We start from the raw sequence: 20109 nt of genomic DNA, 5'->3' as shown, positions 1-20109 counted from the left end.
CACTCTCACCTCCCAGGGTGGTGGCCCTGTCCCCAGGGCCCCCTTGCTCTGATGGCATGCCGCAGACCAGAAGCCTGCAATTAGGGCCAGGCAATCCATCATGACTGCATCACTGCCTGGAAACTGCAGCTGTGGCCTGCCAGCTTGCGAAGACGGCCCAAGGCGCAGCGTGCCCAAGGGGACAGAGAAAGGGGACCGAGTCCAAGCGCCTGCTAAGTGGGAGGGAAGGACTGGGGAGCTGTGCCTGGCAGTGGACCAGCGGAAGCCCAGGCAGCAGAGCTGGGTCTCTCATGCTACAGCATCAGGGGGAGGGCAGCGCCCACCTTCAAGAACTCAGCACTGCCCTCAGTGTCTTGGCCCCAGCCTGATCAGCCTGGCTCCAAAAAGGTCCAAAGAGCCCAGGATTCCTGGATTCAGGAGGAGGGTACGAGACAGGAAGCTTCAGAGTGAGAAGAACTCCCTCCTCGAGATAAAGGAGAAGTCAGCAGCATGGTTTCAGGCCTGTCCTCATGGCTAGGCTGCTGGGCATCCCTGAGTGGGCATAGAGAGCAGGCCCAGAGAGGGCTCAGCGCTGCTCTCCAGACCCCTCCCCCACCCCCACGTGTCTGATGTCAGCTTAGCTCCCAGAACGATGACCCAGGCTGGGAACCCCACAGGCAGACCCCTGAAGGTTTCTCCCCGTGAACTCAGACCTCAGCTGGAGGAAACATATACACGAAACATATACACGAAATTAACATCTACAAAGACAGAAACAGAGGGAAAAATTAACATACAGGTGCATTTTGATTTAGAGGGCATTTCTAAAAAGTCTTGTATAAACTGAAAGGATCTCAGTATCAGGGAGCTCTTTCAAAGAAAATCTCAGGAAATCACGGAGTCTGCCAGTCACCACCTTCTTGTTTATATGGTCACAATTCTCCTCCCCTTTCAATAAGAGCAGACACACCCATCTCCATGACTCAAGAGTGAGGTGGATCAAGGAGAGTCAGCCGAGGGTGAATCAGAACGCGCAGGAGACAGAGAGCTCAGCTGGTGGCACGGCGGCACTGAGATGACTACACTGGGAGAGGTGTGATCCAGGGACCCGGTAAGGAGAAGACGGCACCGGGCCAGGGGTCAGCACGGGCGTTCTCGGGCCCGGGGGAGTGAGGTTGGGGGTGGGAGGGAAGGAGTCTTCAGGGCCCGCTCAGCACCAAGGGCCTGGAGATGGCGTGCAGGGGGTGGTCCCAGAGCTGGCACTCATGGAGTGAGCCTCGTCCCCAGCCCCCACCAGGACCAGCCTTGGAGCCTCACGGAGCCCCTGCGCTGTCGAAGGAGAAGGGGTGACCAGTGAGCAGATGCCAGCACACGAGGCCCTGGCCTGATTTTCTTTTCTGTCTGACGAAGCACGAAACTTCTTTCCTCTGAGCTCCTCTAGGTCTCACACAGGAAGGACGTCTCAGCTAGAATTCACAGTATCACAGGTCTGAAGGAGGACACGATTCTGAGAGTGAGGGATTCAAAATGCGTCTCAACCACTGGACACCCACCTGCAGACGCCAAGCCCTAAAATCAGCAACAGCAAGGCAGTGTTTTGGCTGAACACCCACCACTGTGTTTGATCTCTGAAGGGCAACTGGTAGAAACGAACCAATGGCCCCATAAAAACACAATGGAGAAGTCTAGATATATTTAACCCAGCAGTGCTGAAATAGCAAAAGATTATGAAGAAAAGCGGATGCCACCTTGGCAGGTCCCTTGGGAGGAGGACTAAGTTTTAAAGCAACCATCAGAATCTGCAGAGTGCTTTCAAAAATACAGATTCCTGATATCCCAAACCTACTGAATGGACCTCTAGGTGAAACCAGCAATCTATTTAATGTTCCCTGGGCGAGTCCGATTACCAGCCTGGTTAAAACAGCTCTGCTTTCTTCTAAAACAAAAGAGGGCCCTGACTACTCAGGGACATTTGTTTTTAGATTTTTTTTTTCTTTGGCCGCACACCATGGCCTGAGCAGGATCTTAGTTCCCTGACCAGAGATCGAATCCTTGTCCCCTGTAGTTAACCCCTGGACCATCAGGGAGGTCCCTGTTATTAACTTTTTAAATTTAAAGATAAAAAACCTGGGGATCAAGATGCAAAAGTGAGGTGGATTACAAAAACTAGCAAAGCAAAGTGAGGCTGGGCTTACACCCACACCCCCAACACCTCCCCCAGTATCCCTGACACACTCCAGTGGGTCAGCCCTTGAGCACACACAGGGACCAGGTTCTCTAAATGATGTGGCCCCAACTCTGACCTCTGTTCAGGTGGTCCAGACCTTGGCCTCTGTCAGCTTCCAGACAGATGCCAAGAACAAAGCCCTAGACCCTGGGGGCCAAGAGCCCTGGGACCTGACCCAGGCGGGCTGCTGCCTAGGGGGCAAAGAGCGGAACTTGCCAGCACGTGTCCCCGGACACCCAGGGGACTTGGTTTTCCCACGGTGGAGACCTCCAGGCAGGAAGGCAGCTCCGGGCCCCACACTACAGCCATAAAAACCACGCGGATTTTAGAGCTGGGTGACCGGACGGGCAGGAGCTGGTGCACTGAACGCAGCTCTCCTTGCAGGTAAGAACCCCGAGTCTGAGAAAGAACCATCCTGGCAGGAAGCCCAGTCTCTGCCTGGTCCAGTCCTCAGGGATGACCACCGGGACCTCAGCTCCCAGATGTTCCTGCCCCCTTCTCTTCACCTCCCTCCTTTCAAACCCGAAGAAAAGTGACATCACCTTCAAGATGATGTCATTGCTGGCCGGCAGAGCTGGGCCTGTTCCTGCAGTGGTAGGCTGGGGACGCTTCTCCCCAGGAGAGCCCACAGCTCCTGTGGTCCATGCTCCCAAATGCTGAGAATTGCTGCTGATCAACAGCCACACTCCCTGCGAAATGCATCCTACCTTCCACAGCAGACTCAGACTGACAGGGATTCATTCAGCATTGCTATTTTTAAAAATGCAGATACAGGAGGAAAAGGCAGTAAAAATACACACCAGAGCCCTGGTCCAAGGCTGTCTTTCCTCCAGGGCCAGGTTCTCACTGAGGTGGGCTGGGCGGTGGCGGGGGGCTGGCCTCCTGGGCAGTTCTGTCTCCATCATCCGTGAGGGCTCTGTGCCCCCATCCCACCCACTCCCTGAGCCGCCCAGCGGGCAGGTAAGGGAGATCCACACCAGGGGGCAGGGACTTCCAGGACTCGCCCCGGAGTAACTGTGATCCTCTGCCTTCCTCAACTCCCAAACTCCATGTTTCTAACACAAACTGGGTGGGGGGCTGCAAACATGTTCTCTCCGCCCCCCGCCTAGGAAGCAAGAGCTTTGGCCAAGGCACAGACAGACGAGGAGGAAGCAAGGTGAGCACCGCCCCGCCCTGGGATGGAAAGCAAGCCAGGGCCTCACATCCCTGAACAACGGTCCCACAGCCAGCTGCTCCCAAAGTGCTGACGGCCTTCTGAACTGGCCTGATGCCCTCAGTCCACGGCATAGCCACCCGGAGCCCTACAGACAGGCTGCCCCCGCCGGGGAGCAGCTGACTGGCCTCACCGCTCACCAGCGCCCACCTCGACAGTCACGTCTTCCTTTCTCAGCCACCCCATGTCACCAGAATTAGACCAGGGGAGGATCGGGTAGCCTGCCCTCTGGGCAAAGATTTCTAACAGAACGAAGCACAAATGCTTACTGAGCAGCCGGCTTCTGGGCTGAGCGTGTGGTAACTGGCGTGGCTGGGAACAAGGAAAGGGCTCGCCACCATCCACTGAGGAGGAAACACTTACAGGTGCCAGAGACCCAGCTCGGTCCTGCAAGCTCCCAACTCCTCCAAAGACAGAAAGGCCAGAGTCATGTCACCTGAACCCTCAGGGCACAGAAGGTGACTATTTTCTGTTCTCTGAGGGACCGGAGCAATCAGCATCGATGAAAATGCATTAACACATTTCGGTGGACGCCCTGGAGCGTTAGCACCCCTGCCTGAGAAGGGCTGGAGACCTGCCAGGGTACACGGTATATACCTTTTACGAGAAACGTCTCAGCCTTGCTCTCTCTCCAACCTGCATGCATGCTAAGTTGCTCAGGTGTGTCCAACTCTTTGCCCTCCCATGGACTGTACCCTGCCAGGCTCCTCTGTTCCATGGGATTTCCCAGGCAAGAACACCGGAGGAGGTTGCCATTTCCATCTCCAGAGGATCTTGCTGATCCAAGGATTGAACCCGCATCTCCTGCATTGGCAGGGGGACTCTTCACCACTGTGCCACCAGGAAAGCCCACCCCTCGGACCAGGGCTGGCCTTATTTCTCTTAATCCCTGGGCCCTCATCACTGGCAAACAGGCCGCGGAACCAGAAGTGTGAAGAAGAACCAGAAGACGACCCCAGGCTGGCGTCTGAAGAATCCTCCCCACCTCCTGCAGGCTGCATCCAGGAACCCCCATCAATCTAAGTGGGGGAAGATGGAACAAGCACTCTGCCACGATCCTTCCAAGGCCCAGCTGAGTCACGTGAGGGTGATGGCAGGTGGCAGGTCTGTGATGGTTCTGAGACGGAAGCCCCCAGGACACGAGTGGCATGTGGCGAGTAATGGAAATGGCAGCTCTCTTGCCCGCCCCTGCTTATGCTCTGCCAACGATTGCAGGGCTTACTTCACTGGTCAGTTTGAACGGCCCTGAAACGGGATGTGAAGCACAGAGCTGTGCAGTGAACCACACAGGGAGAAGGTGCGACTGGGCACCCAGCGTGAACCCCGCTTCCCTCAGGCCTGGGCTCCAGACCCGCCTCTCCTCCCCCAGCGGCGGGGCAGGGACAGAGCCCGCCCTGCAGAAGCCTGGGCTGGCTTCCCTTGACATCTGTCACAGGCTGCTCAAGCGACTGTGCACCAGCCATCCATCTATCCACACACTAACACGACAGTCTGCACACCTACGAGGATGCCAGACGCTGCGTGTGCCTGGTGCTAACGAAACATCAGGCTGGGAGGAGCCAGGAGGAGGCGGGGGCATGAAGTGCAATGAGCAGTCACACACGAGGCACCTCCACGGTGACAGTCACGGCTTTTACACGGGCCCAGACAGCTGACTCCAGTCTTTGCCTGGGCGTCACCCCATCAGGAAGGCCTTCTCTGACCGCCCCGCTTCCTTCTCCCGCAGCACCTGCCCCGCCCTGGAAGCAGACAGCGTTGGGGGAACCCGTGGGAACTGGGCTGGGGACAGAGGCAGTGGTCAGCAGCACCCCCACCAGAGAGCCACTGGCCCCCCAGGAAGCAGGCAGTGGAGGGTGGCAGCTCCTTCAGGAACTAGGCTGGAAGGAGGGACCAGGGAGGGGACATGGGCTGGGGAAGGGCCTCTCTTTAAGACTTCGAAGACAGGTCTGGTGGGAGCTGCCCAGGGAGGCTCTCGAGAGTGCAGCCTGTGAGGTAACCAGGGCGGCGCCTCCGGTCCAGCCTCCTCCACAAGGCTGGCTGTCCCACAGGGCAGCCGAGCCTTGTGCCAGCTCAGGCAGGCTGCAGGGCTAGGCTTCAGCCTCATAAATGTCGTGCATGGCCAGCGAGAGACCCTCTGCTGGCAGCCACCTCTGAACATGTGAGTTGCTCCTCCAACTAGAACAGCCACTGCTCAAGGGCAGGGTCCCGTCACACGTGGACTGTGGTCATCGGCCCGGCCCAGGGATCAGCCCTCCACCCCACCCCCGGGGGGCCCCGTCTAACAGGACGGCTCTGGTCTTGTCCCTCTCCCTCCTGCAGATTCCAGCCCCTCTCCAATGCCTGCCTGGATGGATCTCGTGGCCTGGATCCCAGGACACCCCCTGGTCTGGGTGCAGCACACCTCCCCCCAGCTTCTGGAGGAAGGTCCGCGGGAGCATGCCCCTCCAGTCCTTGTGGGCTGGGCAGAAACACTTGCCAGGCGACTGGCTGGTTGTGATGCTCCCACAGAGCGTCGAGGGCTCTGCTCGTCCAAACTGAGAGCCTCCGGTGTGACCTGGCGATGCTGCTCCGATTATATTCACTGTGATCTGTGCGGATTTCCTTCCGTTACCTGTCTTTCTGTCTACCGCACTCTTTCCTCTTTTTTTCCAGTGAGATGACCTAGTTTTTATAATTCTGAACATTCTCCCTCTATTGGCTTGAAGGCTCTTGATCCTGTTTCTACTATGAACATTCTAACGTGTCCGACCGACTCAGAAAGTCTAGAGGAAACCAGCTGCCCTCCCATTCTTCCTTAACAGTTCAAAGATCTTCGTATTCACTCCCATGACCCTCTCCTGCATTTCCACTGACCGCTGTGTCAGCATTTTAGTTTCTAACTCTCCTCAAGTCAGTAACGACCCCAGTTTTACACGTTGACCATGATTCAGCTCGACCACGAGTTTCTGCCGTCTCTGACCTGGGTTTAGTTTCCTTCTTCCTGAAGTCCAGTGAGAGTCTGTGAGTGAATCAACTTGGGTTTCTTTTCTATGAAAATGCTTATATATTTTAAAAATTAATTTATTTTTAACTGGGGGATAGGTAGTTGCTTTACAGTATTGTGTTGGTTTCTGCCATACTCCAACATGCGTCGGCCACAGGCATACACATGTCCCTCTCTCCTGAATCAATGCCTGCATTCTGTTCTCACGACAGAATGATATGCTGGTCTTACCGTCCTCGTGAAGATTTTCTTCCACCGTGGACTGACCTCCCTATTACTCTGTAGACACTTGCTGAGCTTCACTGTTGAGCCTTGGGAGCGATCTCTGTTTTCCTCTCAAGCTGCTTTTAAGATGTGGCTGAGCCCTCTGGGAACTCCATCAGAGCCGGCCCGGGTCCTCCTTGCGTCCTCCCCTCTGCACCACCTCTCTGGATCTCTGTGCTTAAGTCCACTTAACTTCTTCAGATCTCTTTTCTGGCTCATGCATAATTCTCTCCTGGGGTGTGTCTATTTTGCTGGTTAACATCTCTGTTGGGTTTTATATGCAATGGCTAGAGTTTTTATCATAGAGATTGTATGTGGTCCTTAAAAAAAAAAACAGCCTCTTTAAAATGTACTGTATCCTAATCTTTTCTTGATTTCTAATCTTTCTTTAAGCCCTGTGATCACCGTAAACATTATATTAAGATCTCTTCTATCATCTGAAGTTGTAAAATGTTGGAAATCCTCCTGTTTGTTGTGACACCTGACTCTAGCTTATGATTTCTATATGTTTAATAATTTATTGGCATGAGCTCATAATTTGTAGAAATTGTAGGATTCCAGGTGGCCTGAGCTGTGCAAGGGTTGTTCTACAAACTCTTTGCTTTTCTTTCGGCAAGTGGCTCCAGGAGTATCACCAGCCTGGTGCGGGCCTGGGGATTCCTAAATCACGTAGGGATTATAACACAGACCTCAGACTCGGATGTTTCGATCACTCACAGGAGACTTCCCCCAGCACCTGAGTGCAAGACAGTGATAAACTTCCTCATCGTTTCTCTGGCTCCATGGGGGAGATTTTCTCATGTCTGTTTTTCCCCCTTAACAGCCCTTTAATGGGGATTTCTATTCCAATTCTACACATCTTTAAAAGAATCCAAAGTTACATTATTGTTGGGCTTGTTTCAGGGCCCAGTAAACATCCCCGGGGCTTTCCTGATGGCTCAGCGGGTAAAGAATCTGCCCGCAATGCAGGAGACACAGATGTGGGTTTAACCTCTGGGTAAGGAATTGCTGATGAAGGTCCCTACAGTCAAAGCTATGGCTTTTCCAGCAGTCATGTACAGATGTGAAAGTTGGATCATAAAGAAATCTGAGCACTGAAGATATTGATGCTTTTGAACTGCGGTGCTGGAGAAGACTCTTGAGAGGCCCTTGGACAGGAAGGCAATCAAACCAGTCCATCCTAAAGGAAATCAACCCTGAATATTCATTGGAAGGCCTGATGCTGAAGCTCCAATATTTTAGGCCACCTGATGTGAAGAACTGAGTCATTGGAAAAGACCCTGATGCTGGGAAAGACTGAAACCAGGAGAAGGGGATGACAGAGGATGAGATGGTTGGATGGTGTCACCGATTTGATGGACATGAGTTTGAGCAAGTTGGTGATGGACAGGGAAGCCTGGTGTGCTGCAGTCCATGGGGTCACAAAGAGTCAGTCAGACACTACTGAGCAACTGAACCGAACTGACTAAGGAAATGGCAACCCAACTCCAGTATTCTTGGCTGGAAAATTCCATGGACAGAGTAACCTGGTAGGCTGTGGTCCATGGGGTCTCAAAGAGTTGGATACGGCTGAGTGACTAACACACACACCCCCACCCCAGAGCTGCCATGCCATTACCAGCCTGCTGTGGTTTCAGGCTCCCTCTTTGATTCTGTGTCTTGTTATCTCATTTCTTTCTTATATGTTCAGTTATATTTAACACCTTTGTTATATTTTACACAGCACTTCTAAATGACTGCACTTAAGAGTGGTTCTATTGTACATTAGCTTAATCTACCACGTCAGACTGGAAATCTACTCCGTCGCCTTCTGGCTTCCCATGAAGTTGAGAATCCGATGCATCTTCATTCCCAGACTTGTTTAGTGACTGGTCACTTTGGAAGCTTTATCCCCAGTGTTCTGGAATTATAGGAATGTGCCAGTTAGGACTTTTCCCATTCACCACCCTGGAACCTTGTGATCATCAATTCTGGAAACATTTCTCCTTTCTTTGATACATTTCTGCCCTTTGTTTTCCCTCTCTTTACAGATTGCCTAGATGTCAGATGGTCTATTTCCTGGGAGTCTTTGTCAACACTTTTTCCCCTTCTAATGTTGTGTTTTTAATTTCTAAGAATTATTTCCTCTTCTGACTTTTATAGCATCCTGTTTTATTTCCCTGACAAAATACTGACTCTTATTTCTCTGAGGCTATTCACTATGTGTTTTGAGGGCTTTTCTGTTTGCAGTTATCAGCTGTTTCCTCTGATATATCTTTGTCTTTGCTTGTTCTGGCCTCTACCCTTCGTGCTGGGAACCTTTTGAAAACAGGCAGTGATCCTTGCTGTCCATCCCTATCTTTAAATGAGTCATCAGGGAATTCTTTGTGATGATGGAACAGGCCTGTACTTTGACTGCTGTGGTGGTTACGTGAAGCTACATACACAAGCATCCGGGACATGGCAATTTTCTGGCTTTGTCCGTAGTTACGTACGATGTAACCACTGGGGCAAACTGGATGGAAGGTGCAGGGGACCTTTCTGGACCATTTATTGCAACTTCTTAGGAATTTACATTTATTTCAAAATAAAAAAATTGGAAAGCTGAGGCAATAAAAAGATGATGGAAGCTTTGTGCACACAAGCAAGCCTCTGGAGTCGTACTGATCATGTAGCTGACGCATCCAGCTCCTGCTTTGTGGGCCTGCCAAGCGCTAGCGACCACAGGTCTGTCTCCGACGCCACTTCTTCTTCCAGAGGGGAGTCCTCCAACCCCGGGCCCTGCCTGGACTCAGGCTCTGGGATTTCCCCTCAACTGGACAGACTTCCCTGAATCCCCTTTCAGGGTTTGGCTGCCCACTTTGCTCTGCTGAGGTGCCTCGTCCAGAGTGTCTGGTTTGAGGATTTCTCCAGAGCATCAGCCTCTGTTCTTATGAGCAGAGGAGATAATTATTCTCTAGCTGGTACAAGCAGACAGGTAACTTGGGAAGCTTCATTTCCTCCCATGGAGACTGTCAGCGAATCGTCCCATCTTCAGGCCCAGACACAGTCCCAGCACTGAGGGACCCCAGGCTTCCATACTGCTCCCCTGGGCAGGTAGCTGCGGATTTCAGCGCCTGCTCTGCTGCCTTCCACCAACAATCTTCCACAGCTGGAAGCCTCCTGTCTATTGTCTTCTCTCCTATTCTTGGTCCTCGTTGGGTTTAGACATTTAAATAATTCTTTTACTGTCATTTTAGAAGGGTTTCTGGAGGAAGTGGAAATAAATGAATGTGTTCAATCACCCATGTTAACCCAAGCATGCCACGTCAACTACAGCTCCTTAACCTGAATTCTGCAAAGTATTTACACACAACCACAGCCCTAAAGGGCTTCCCTGGTGGTTCAGATAGTAAAGAATCTGCTTGCAATGGGGGGAGACCCAGGGTTGATCCCTGGGCTGAGAAGATCTCCTGGAGAAGGGAAAGGCTACTCACTCCAGTATTACTGCCTTGAGAATTTCATGGACAGAGGAGTCTGGCAAGCTACAGTCCATGGGGTCTCAAAGAGTCGGACACAACTGAGCAACTAACACTTTCACTTTTATAGTCCTAAAGAAATGAACCCTGAATATTCGTTGGAAGGACTGATGCTGAAGTTGAAGCTCCAATACTTTGGCCACCTGATGCGAAGAACTGACTCACCGGAAAAGACCCTGATGCTAAAAAAGATTGAGGGCAGGAGGAGAAGAGGGTGACAGAGGATGAGATGGTTAGATGGCATCACTGACTCAAGGGACACGAGCTTGAGCAAACTCTGGGAGAGGCTGAAGGACAGGGGGACCTGGCGTGCTGCAGTCCGTCACAGAGAGTCGGCCATGCCTCAGCGACTGAACAGCAGCAACAATGGGACGTGTGTGAAGATGGAGAGATGGTAACATGCCAACAAAAACGAGAAATCACAAACTCAAATTAGAAATTTCCAGTTTCAACACTCCCCTACAAGTACGTGCACACCAGCTACTGGACACCAGGGCATCTCTGACAGGCTCTTCCAGTAATGGCAGCGCCAAGATTCGAAATGGGGGACAAGAAGAGAAAGCACAACTCCGCTTGAAACTCCCTTGATGCTCTGAAAGGGCCACCTGTCTGCTCCTACAAACGGCTTCTGTTTCAAATGTCAAAGAAACTTTAAATTCCATAGATGGCTGTGATTTCCAATCAGAACTGATCCAGGACAAAGCTGGGCTCTGGGAGGGAGGGACTTGCAGTCATTGTTAGCCAACAGGCGTGGGGAATCAACACTTCACACACTTACAAAATGAGATGAGATTCTTACATGCTAACCTCAAAACAACCACTGAGAAAGTCGCAGGGCATAAATAGCAGCACATGTGCCCCTCGGCAGCCGGCCATGCCGCTCGAGGAGGGAGGATCTGTGAAGCGGCGGCAGCCAAGACACGCTCGGAAAGCCCAGGGCCTCTGCAGACAAAGGCCCGTGTCACACACAGGCATCCTTGCACTGTCTCAGCACGGCCACCTGCCAAACGGCTCCAGAAACGACGGGGACCAAAGCACATTAACGTCAACCAACAAGCATCTCATCATCACTGTTGCTATTGTTTATTCACTCATCTGTGTCCGACTCTTTTGGACCCCATGGACTGTAGCCTGCCAGGCTCCTCTGTCCATGGAATTCTCCAGGCAAGAATACTGGAGTGGGCTGCCATTTTCTTCTCCAGGAGATCTTCCCAATGCAGGGATCAAACCTGCGTCTCCTGAATTGGCAGATGAATTCTTTATCCGGAGAACCCCATTTCATCACCTACCGCATAAGAAATATTACAATCTGTACTACGAGAGAGTCAAGGGGGAAGAAAAGATGGTACCATCTATGCCTTTGAAAACCTTCAATTGTAAGTGGCATACTATGCATATTCCAAGTGACTGGAACATATGTGCAAGGTTGCCCCGCTGTCTAAGACGCCCCATTCAACAACCTCACCCTCATTCTACAGTGACTGTGCAGCGCCAGAGGCACCGCAATCAGAACTTTGCTCTTAGAAAGATGCAGAACCTAAAGATCTTTCAGTTTAATACGGGTCTCAATCACCTAACGCTACTTAAACAGGAAAGGAAGTTAGATCCCAGTGTAAAGCAAGACACCTCGCACAGACCCCAGGGACACAGACAGGGCACCTACCACAGGAGGGGGCCCACCTGCCAGGGTCTAAAGGAGAGACAAGACCCAAATGCAGGGTCTCAGAGGCAAGTCAACACATCACCCGATCTAAAAAATGGGCAAAGGATGTACCTCAACAGACATGTCTCCCAGGAAAATACATAAACGGCGATCAAGGAGATGAAAAGACGCAGCATCATTAGTCATAATGCACAGGGCATCATAATGTGGCACCACTGCATACCCACTAGGATGGCTGTCATCCAAAGCCTGATAACAGCAAGCCAGCAGGGAAGCCCACAGTGGATGACCACCTGGCTGTAAACAGGAACAAAGCACTGTTCTGTGCCGTTACCAGGTGGCTCGGTGGTAAAGAGTCCTCCCGCCAATGCAGGAGACGTGGGTCTGATCCCCACGTCAGGAAGACCCCCTGGAGAAGGAAACGGCAACCCACTCTTAGTATTCCTGCCTGGAGAGTCCCACGGACAGAGAAGCCCGGCGGGCTGCAGTCCATGGGTTTGTGAAGACATGACTGAGCACGCAGGCACTGTTATGTGCTGCGACGTGAAGGAAACTCGGAAACAGGCTAAGGGAAAGAAGTCAGACACACAGGGCCACACAGACACAGAAGGCTGGCTCTTTATGTTTCCAACTATATGAAACGTCCAGAACAAGCAAACCCCCAACGACAGAAAGTGGTTATTCCCAGGGGTTGGTTATTCCCAGGGGCTGAGAGGAGAGGGGGATGTGGTGTAACTGCTGATGGGTATAGGGTTTCTTTCTTGGGGGGTAATGAAAGTGTTCTAAATTTAGACTGTAATGGTGGGTGTACAAACCTCTGAATATACTAACAACCATTTGAACTGTCTTCCCTTAAAGAGTGAATTTTATGGTCTGTGAGCTAAGTCACTTGCGTCATCACATCTGACTCTGCGACCCCGTGGACTGCAGCCTGCCAGGCTCCTCTGTCTGTGGGACTCTCCAGGCAAGAATACTGGAGTGGGTTGCCATGCCCTCCTCCAGGGGATCTTCCCGACCCAGGGATCAAACCCACATCTCTTATGTCTCCTGCATTGGCAGGCGGGTGCTTTACCACTAGTGCCACCTGGGCATATGAGTTATATCTCAATAAAGTACTTTGGCCACCTCGTGCGAAGAGTTGACTCATTGGAAAAGACTTGGATGCTGGGAGGGATTGGGGGCAGGAGGAGAAGGGGACAACAGAGGATGAGATGGCTGGATGGCATCACCAACTCGATGGACATGAATTTGAGTGAACTCCAGGAGTTGGTGATGGACAGGGAGGCCTGGCGTGCTGCAATTCATGGGGTCACAAAGAGTCGGACATGACAGTGAATGAACTGAACTGAACTGAAAGCTGGTGGCTGTTGTTTTTCTTTTTTTTTTTTTTCCAAGCCCAGGTTAAGCTGCCTGGTTGTATGGTCTTGAGTAGAAAGTTTTCTTGGAATATGTCTCTTGAGTCATGGTGTAAATCCCCTAAATCCTCTGTACTATAGATTTTATTTTCCAAGTCAAAAACCAGAAACTGTCTCCACTACAACTAAAATCACCAGAAAACTAAAATCAACACCACTGACCCCCTCGACTTCTACTCAGAATTAGACGGGTGCCCCCTGTGGACTTCTCTCTCCTAAGGCTTAGTGTTGGTGTCCATTTGTAGCTCCCATCAACCTTGATCTCAACCACTTAGCCCCTCGGGGTCTTAGTGCCTCGATTACAAAATTAAGGAGTCAAACCAAATCTGATCACCCCTCCAGTCCCTTCCCTGCTGCCATGGACCTCGACACCCTAAAACCCGGATGCAGCCAATAGCAACCGTCCCCAGGCCTCAGCCGACCCACCTGCACTGATCACGCCCTTGTGGTCCAGGGTCACCAGCACAGAAGAGGGGAACCTAAGGAGTGTCCATGGGAGGCGGGGAAGCTGGAAGCCCCTCTATGGAGGAAACACACGCCGACCTTGGGAACTACTGCCAAGGACACAATGCTTCTGTGCGCTGCGCCACCTGGGCAACGTCTCACTGGAGCCACAGGGAAGAGAGCCTGGGCGCTAGGATCAGGCCTGCCCTGGAGACAGCAACAGCCCACTGCCCGTGGCACGGTCTGCTCTGGGGCTGTGGAGGGTCCTTGCAAGAGTTTATTTAGCCTTGGCTTCTGGAAGGATTTCTGGGGTGGCCCCAGCCTGAACCTTCAAGCCTCGTGAGCAAAATGCCAAGAGTGGACACAAAAGGCACTACGAAGTTTCCGGGAATGCTTTTTCGTTTAAACTTGAAAACAAACAAACAAACCAAACCACAACTGTCATTCCCCTCCCCTCCTCCGCACCCCACCCATCCTGGGCTCCACCAAGGGTCTTCTGATTCAAGGACCGCCAATAGCCCCCACTCACATCAGTGGCACCTCTGGCTACTGAGAAGACCCTAGACAGAGGGCTTGGGGGCAGGTGCCAAGAGAAAATAAACGCTGGTCCTACTGTCCCCAACAGCACAGTGGTCTCTCCCTGTGGTACCCAACTCAACATGGCACACTGCCCGTGCAGAGAGGAGAAAGTGGGGAAGTACAGGCCAGGGACGGGACACTCTTAAGTCCATCACTCAACATCGCAAAGCTAACAGGGTGAACCCCACCCAGGCCGGCCTGGAGTATGACCTGGCAAGTGCAGACAGCTGTCCAGAAAGCCATCGTATTTAAAAAAAAAAAAGGGGGGGGTGTGGAGGAAAATATATATACATACACGTCAGAACAAGCAGAGAAAAGCGGAGACCATTTTGAAATGTACAAAAATACTGAAGCTGGATGTTGTGCACCAGGAACTAACAGCGCTGTAGGTCAAATACCCTTCAAGAACAAACTCAGAAAAACAGATCAGATTTGTGGTTACCAGGGGCAATCCGGAGGGGGACCTGGACGAAGGTGGTCAAAGGTACAAACTGTCAGTTATAAGGTAAGTAAGTACTACGGACGCAATGTTCACCATGGCAAATGTGGCTAACATGCTGTATGTTACCTATGAGAGTTGAGAGTGAATCCTAAGGGTTCTCACCACAAGGAAAAGAATCCTCTTGTTTTATTTTGTATCTATGAGACTATGGATATTCACTAAACTTAATCTGGTCACCATGTCATGATATATTTAAGTCAAACCGTTATGCTGGATACCTTCAACTTATACAAAACTGCACATCAATCGCATCTCAGTAAAACGCAGGAGCAGGGAGAAAGAAGTAGCAAATAGTTTCAAAAATCTAATTAGGGACCTTCCTGGGGGTCCAGTGGCTAAGACTCAATGCTCCCAATGTAGGGGGCCTGGGTTCAGTCCCTGATCAGGGAACATTTTTATCCCATATGCCGCAACTAAGACCCCACTAACACCCCACATAGCCAAATAAATAAATATTGAAAAAAGAAAAAAAAATCTAATTAATTCAGTCTTGCTGCAGAACCATCACAGAGACATTCTCAGCGGGGTGTTAATATATGCCTAGTCTTGTTAAATATATATGCTTAGAACAGACTATGTCTGGTCATAGTGATGGTCTCTGGGGAGAAGAAATGTTAGGAAGGAAATACTTCATGACATCCTCTTTAAGCCTTTTGAATGTTGTTCCATCTGCATATATTATCTATTTAAACACACACACAAGAGCATTAAGATTTCAATTTAAAGGGCAGGCAAGCTAATTAGCAATATCCCCCCTCGGAACTGCAATCATATTTACCGTGCGGGCTCCCAAACATGACCAGAAAACTGAAGCAGAGCTGAACGACTCCCCGGCAGCGGCAGCTGCCAGCCAGCGCTATGCTGAGTGGTGCTCAGGGTGATCTCGTCCAGTCCCAGAAACTGTCCAAGATTCTGTCTACGGGGCGAGCTGTGGACATGGAGCCATCACAGGTCTCCATGACGACTCCAAGCCCCAGGGAGCACTTCCTGCACCCCAACTTTACCCACTGCCCCCTCGTCCAGCCCTCTGCCTGCAGAAAATGCTCGCCATGAGCTGAAGGCACGACAAACTGGCCCGCCCGGCCTGCAGAGCTCAGGGCCAACCCCTGGCACAAGAAGGGCTTATTTCTTGGCAACCGGGGCACAGTCAGCTGACTTGTGCTCTAGTCCTCTAGATACTGCCAACTAGCTGGGTGCTCCTGCCTAAGTTACAAAAGGCTTCAGCATCATGCTGGGAAACAGGCGTTCTAAGATGGAAGTTTAAGTGGAGACCACTTGGGGGAGGGCAGTGTAGCAGAGTGAATCAAGTCTTAAAAATGTACTCCTACGCCTTGACCAGTGATTTCATTTACGAATTTAACCTAAGAAACTTACAGAGCCAGACAAAGAGAGAGAAAAAGTACGAGATGTTAGTCCCATCATTTAAAACTGAAAACCTGACAACAATTGAGCTGGTTGACAGAGACGGATCCAAGAAACAGCTTCATCCATCGGATGGAATTATGGACATTAAGAATCACGGTATCAAAAATTCTTTGTGAAATGAAAATGCTACCAAAAAGAAACATATCTGCCTCTGAACACCCAACCGGGGAGCATATGAAGGCCCCAAGGTATGGGCGACAATTCTAATAAAGAGAGTGCAGAAACTGCAGGGGGAACTGCACCTGAATGTAGTTTATGGGATGGGCCAGTCAACAGAGGACAGGACCCTTAAGGGCTGAACAAGCCTGTGAGGCGCCCACGGTGGCGCTGGTGCGCTGTGTGGGCTCCGCAGAAGGTTCGGAACTGAGGCCCCGAGGCTGAAGCAAGGTGGAAGCGGCCGAAGTATCCGTCACTGGTGGTGTTTCTAAAATACAATCTGGGGACTGCCTTGGTGGCTCAGTGGATAGGAATCCGGCCTGCCAATGCTGGGGACATGGGTTTGGCCTCTGATGCAGGAAGATCCCACGTGCCGTGAGGCAACTAAGCCCATGAGCCACAAGTTCCGAGTTCATGCACCTTCAGCCCCACGCTCTGCAGCAAGAAGCCCTGCACAGCCACTAGTGAGTAGCCCCCCGCCTGGCTACAACTGGAGAAAAGCCACGTAAAGCGAAAAGACCCAGGGCAGCAAAAAATAAAATAACCAAATACATTTTTAAAATTCACTTCATAAAATACAACCTAGGAGTAAGTCTTTAGGTTCGAGCCCAAGAGAATCAGTGTACATCAAACAAAGCAGGTGGGGTCGCCTGCCCAGCAACAAACGTGACCGGGCTTCCACGCAGACGGCACTGCCTGTCGTGGGAATGCTGTGTTCCGGAACACAGACCAGCAAAGAGGAGACGATTCTCTGGGTTTAAAGCTTCCCCTGTTCTGTGGAGATACCCAAGTACTGCAAACTTGAACTCCCCTGGACACGTGCAAACGGTCTATTTACATGGTCCATTTTAAGTCTGTTAAGTGGCGTGGGGCCAGGATTGAGCACTGTAAGCACTTTTCTAAACAAATATGGATATGCTCATAACAGACTAGAATAACCACCCACTGCAATGATAAGTAGCAGTTATAGCTGAGTGGTGGAATTATAGGTGACTTTTGTAAACCAGTTTTTGTATGTTCTTGCAACTGTGTACTAAGTATGTATAAGTAACTCAAAATAACTTGAGCAATCAGAAAAAAAAGCAAAACAAAACAGACTGTCATCTAAGACAAATAAGAGAATAACCCTACCGGTTTTTCTTCAGTGATGATCACAGAGACTGACAAGAGGCCACTGAGCCTGCACTTTCCCCGCACACCTGATCTGGATGCTACACTCCCACGCCCTTGCATTCACCTGTCCACCCGCGGCTGCCCTCTGCTCTCCTCCGGCGCCGTCCATGGTTCCTGTGGCTTCCAACTGTTTCTTTCTAGAGAGCTTGACCCCTTCTCTCCGGCATCAAAAGCTGTTGAGCAAAATTCTTCAATACAATGACTCAGGGCAAAGGATGGAGTGTGGATTAGATAAAGAGCAAGAGCAATTAGAATGGTTTTTCCAACATTCAAAAGGCAATTATGCTAAGTGCAATGTGGAGTCATAGATTTGGATCCCGGAACAAAAGGAGGACAGGAGTGGAAAACTGATCCAAACAGAAGTGCGTATTTCAGTTAATGGTGTGGAACCAGGACTCACTTCTTGCTTTTGACAATTGTACCATATTACATAAGATGTCAACCTTGGGGGAAGCTGGGAGAAGGGTATACCATGGTCCTTACAACTTTCCTATAAACCTCAAGAGAGTTTATAATGCAGACATGCAATAGGACAATGATAAGAATAAAAGAAAGATGGGGGACAGGCTGAATACACATTTCCACAGCGGGTATCCCTCTTCACGTGGCTGCTTCCAGGCACCCAAGACACAGCACAACCAAGACTCTGTCCACGGTGCTGTTACGGGAGGGGCATCACCTGCTTGAGCCCTTGGGAAACCCGGGTCTCTGACACTTTAGGTAAAGAGAAAGATGACACACTCAAAGCAACCATGATGCTGCCTGGCGCAGAGCTGGCAATCCACGGATACGGGCTGGACACAAGACAGCAATTCCAGCCCTTCTCCTCTCAGACTGGCTGCATTCTACTCATAACAACTGTCATACAGTTTCACCCCTAAAAGAAATTAAATCCAACGACACGTCTTAGAGACAGCTGCGTATAAATACCGGTCAGTAGGGAAAAGGGAGTGTGTGTGTGCTTAGTCACCCAGCCGGGTCTGACTCTTTGGGACCCAGGGACTGCAGCCCGCCAGGCTCCTCTGTCCGTGGAATTCTCCAGGCAAGAATACTGGAGTGGGTTGCCATTCCGTTCTCCAGGGGGTCTTCTCGAATGCAGGGATCAAACCCAGGTCTTCTGCCTTGGCTGGCGGATTCTTTACCATCTGAGCTACCAGGGAAGCCCAGGGGAAAGGGTAGAGGGGAGGAAAACAGGTTTTTCTGCTACTAGGACCTGAAAGCACTGCCTGCTTATCGAGGGCAACTCAATGTCCCTTCCCTCCTGTGGCCCATCTTTTGCAATCTCTGGCATTAACACTATTACTAGAAGACAAAGCAGAGGGGAGACAAGACCCCAAATCAGATATATATATACTTAAAACTTGGGGTGTGGGGCAGATTAAAACACTGAATCTACTACAACAGGGTTTTTAAGCACCTATACATCAGTCCAACTCAAAGGGTAGTTAGTTCCAACCAGCAGACTCTGCATCACAGGGAGGACATTCCCCTCCAGGTCCTTGGGCCCGCCCAACCCAGTCTGAGTGTCAGAAGAACCTGTGTTAACAAGAGCCAGCTGATTCCACGCCATCGGCTTTCGCAGGTGTGACTAGGGATCATTTACCATGCTCTCCCTACTCCCCCTAGCCCCACAGGTAAACAGGGTGGTTACATCCATTTTTAATTGAAGGAGTTACTCCTCCATGTGAGTCATTCGGAAAGTAAGCTTTCACAGAAAGCCCCGTTTCTCAAGAAGCACCCCACCCGGGGAGAGAACGCGGGGTGTTCAGCTGTATGATCATATAACTCCAGGGAACAGCACAGGTGACCTGGGGTTCAAATGAAGGGGCAGAAGACTGTTGAGAGTAGGTGAGGAGCCCCGAAGCCACTCGAAGGCAGGACAGGAGGCTGGGGGTGGAGAGCTCACCCGGGAGCTCAGCCTACATGCTGGGCTGAAAAGGGGTCCGGAGGACAGGAGGCGCGTCTGGGCTGGGGCAGTCAGAGCGCAGAACCAGTGCAGGAGAGAGGACCTGTGGGGCACGCAAGGGGCATTTCCAACAAAGATCTGATGACAGACGAGAACGGGGCCTGGCACCAGAGGCACAGGCGACCAAAGCAAACTAAACAGACAACTTGGGCTTCAGGAAAATTAAAACAAGCTTTATGCATCCAGAGACTGCCAAGAGAGCAACATGCAACACCCACGGAGAGAGAAGACACCTGCAATCAGGCATCTGACGAAGGATTAACGTCCAGAATATAGAGTGGTGGTTTAGTCGCTAAGCCGTGTCCGATTCTTTGAGACTTCGTGGACTGCAGCCCACCAGGCTCCTCTGTCCATGGGATTTCCCAGGCAAGAACACTGGAGTGGGTTGCCATTCCCTTCTCCAGGGGATCTTCCTGATCCAGGGATCGAACCCAGGTCTTCCAAACTGCAGGCAGATTCTTCACTGACTGAGCTACCAGGGAATATAGAGAGAACCCCTAAAACTCAGCAGCAACAGAAAACAATTCAAGTCAAAGACGGGCAGATGACCTGAATGAATGTTTCTTCAAAGAAGACACACAAGTGAAAAGATGCCCAACACCGCTCATCTAAGCGTTAGGGAA

At 51.0% G+C, this 20109-nt stretch overlaps 2 protein-coding genes across 4 annotated transcripts in view; one reads left to right on the top strand and one right to left on the bottom strand.

Moving 5' to 3' along the window:
* The window catches only part of UBE2O (ubiquitin conjugating enzyme E2 O), a 47991-nt gene that overhangs the window by 19409 nt on the left and 8473 nt on the right, over positions 1–20109 (bottom strand). The window contains exon 1 of one of the 3 annotated variants that reach the window (XM_027974123.2): positions 15545–15838. The exons of the other annotated variants lie outside the window; for them this stretch is intronic. The gene's annotated coding sequence lies outside the window, so the exon portion shown is untranslated. Of the gene's footprint in view, positions 1–15544; positions 15839–20109 lie in introns of those variants that run through there. 3 annotated transcript variants of the gene reach the window in all.
* On the top strand, positions 993–12202 carry LOC132657364 (uncharacterized). The gene is made up of 3 exons (XM_060394998.1): positions 993–1090; positions 1421–2590; positions 5739–12202. Exon 3 carries the CDS (start codon positions 10963–10965, stop codon positions 11968–11970), a length of 1008 nt encoding a protein of 335 aa, XP_060250981.1. The 5' UTR covers positions 993–1090; positions 1421–2590; positions 5739–10962; the 3' UTR covers positions 11971–12202.

Source organism: Ovis aries, chromosome 11 (genome assembly GCF_016772045.2).
Source record: "Ovis aries strain OAR_USU_Benz2616 breed Rambouillet chromosome 11, ARS-UI_Ramb_v3.0, whole genome shotgun sequence".
Taxonomy (NCBI): Eukaryota; Metazoa; Chordata; class Mammalia; order Artiodactyla; family Bovidae; genus Ovis; species Ovis aries.
This window is presented reverse-complemented; position numbering and strand designations above follow the sequence as displayed.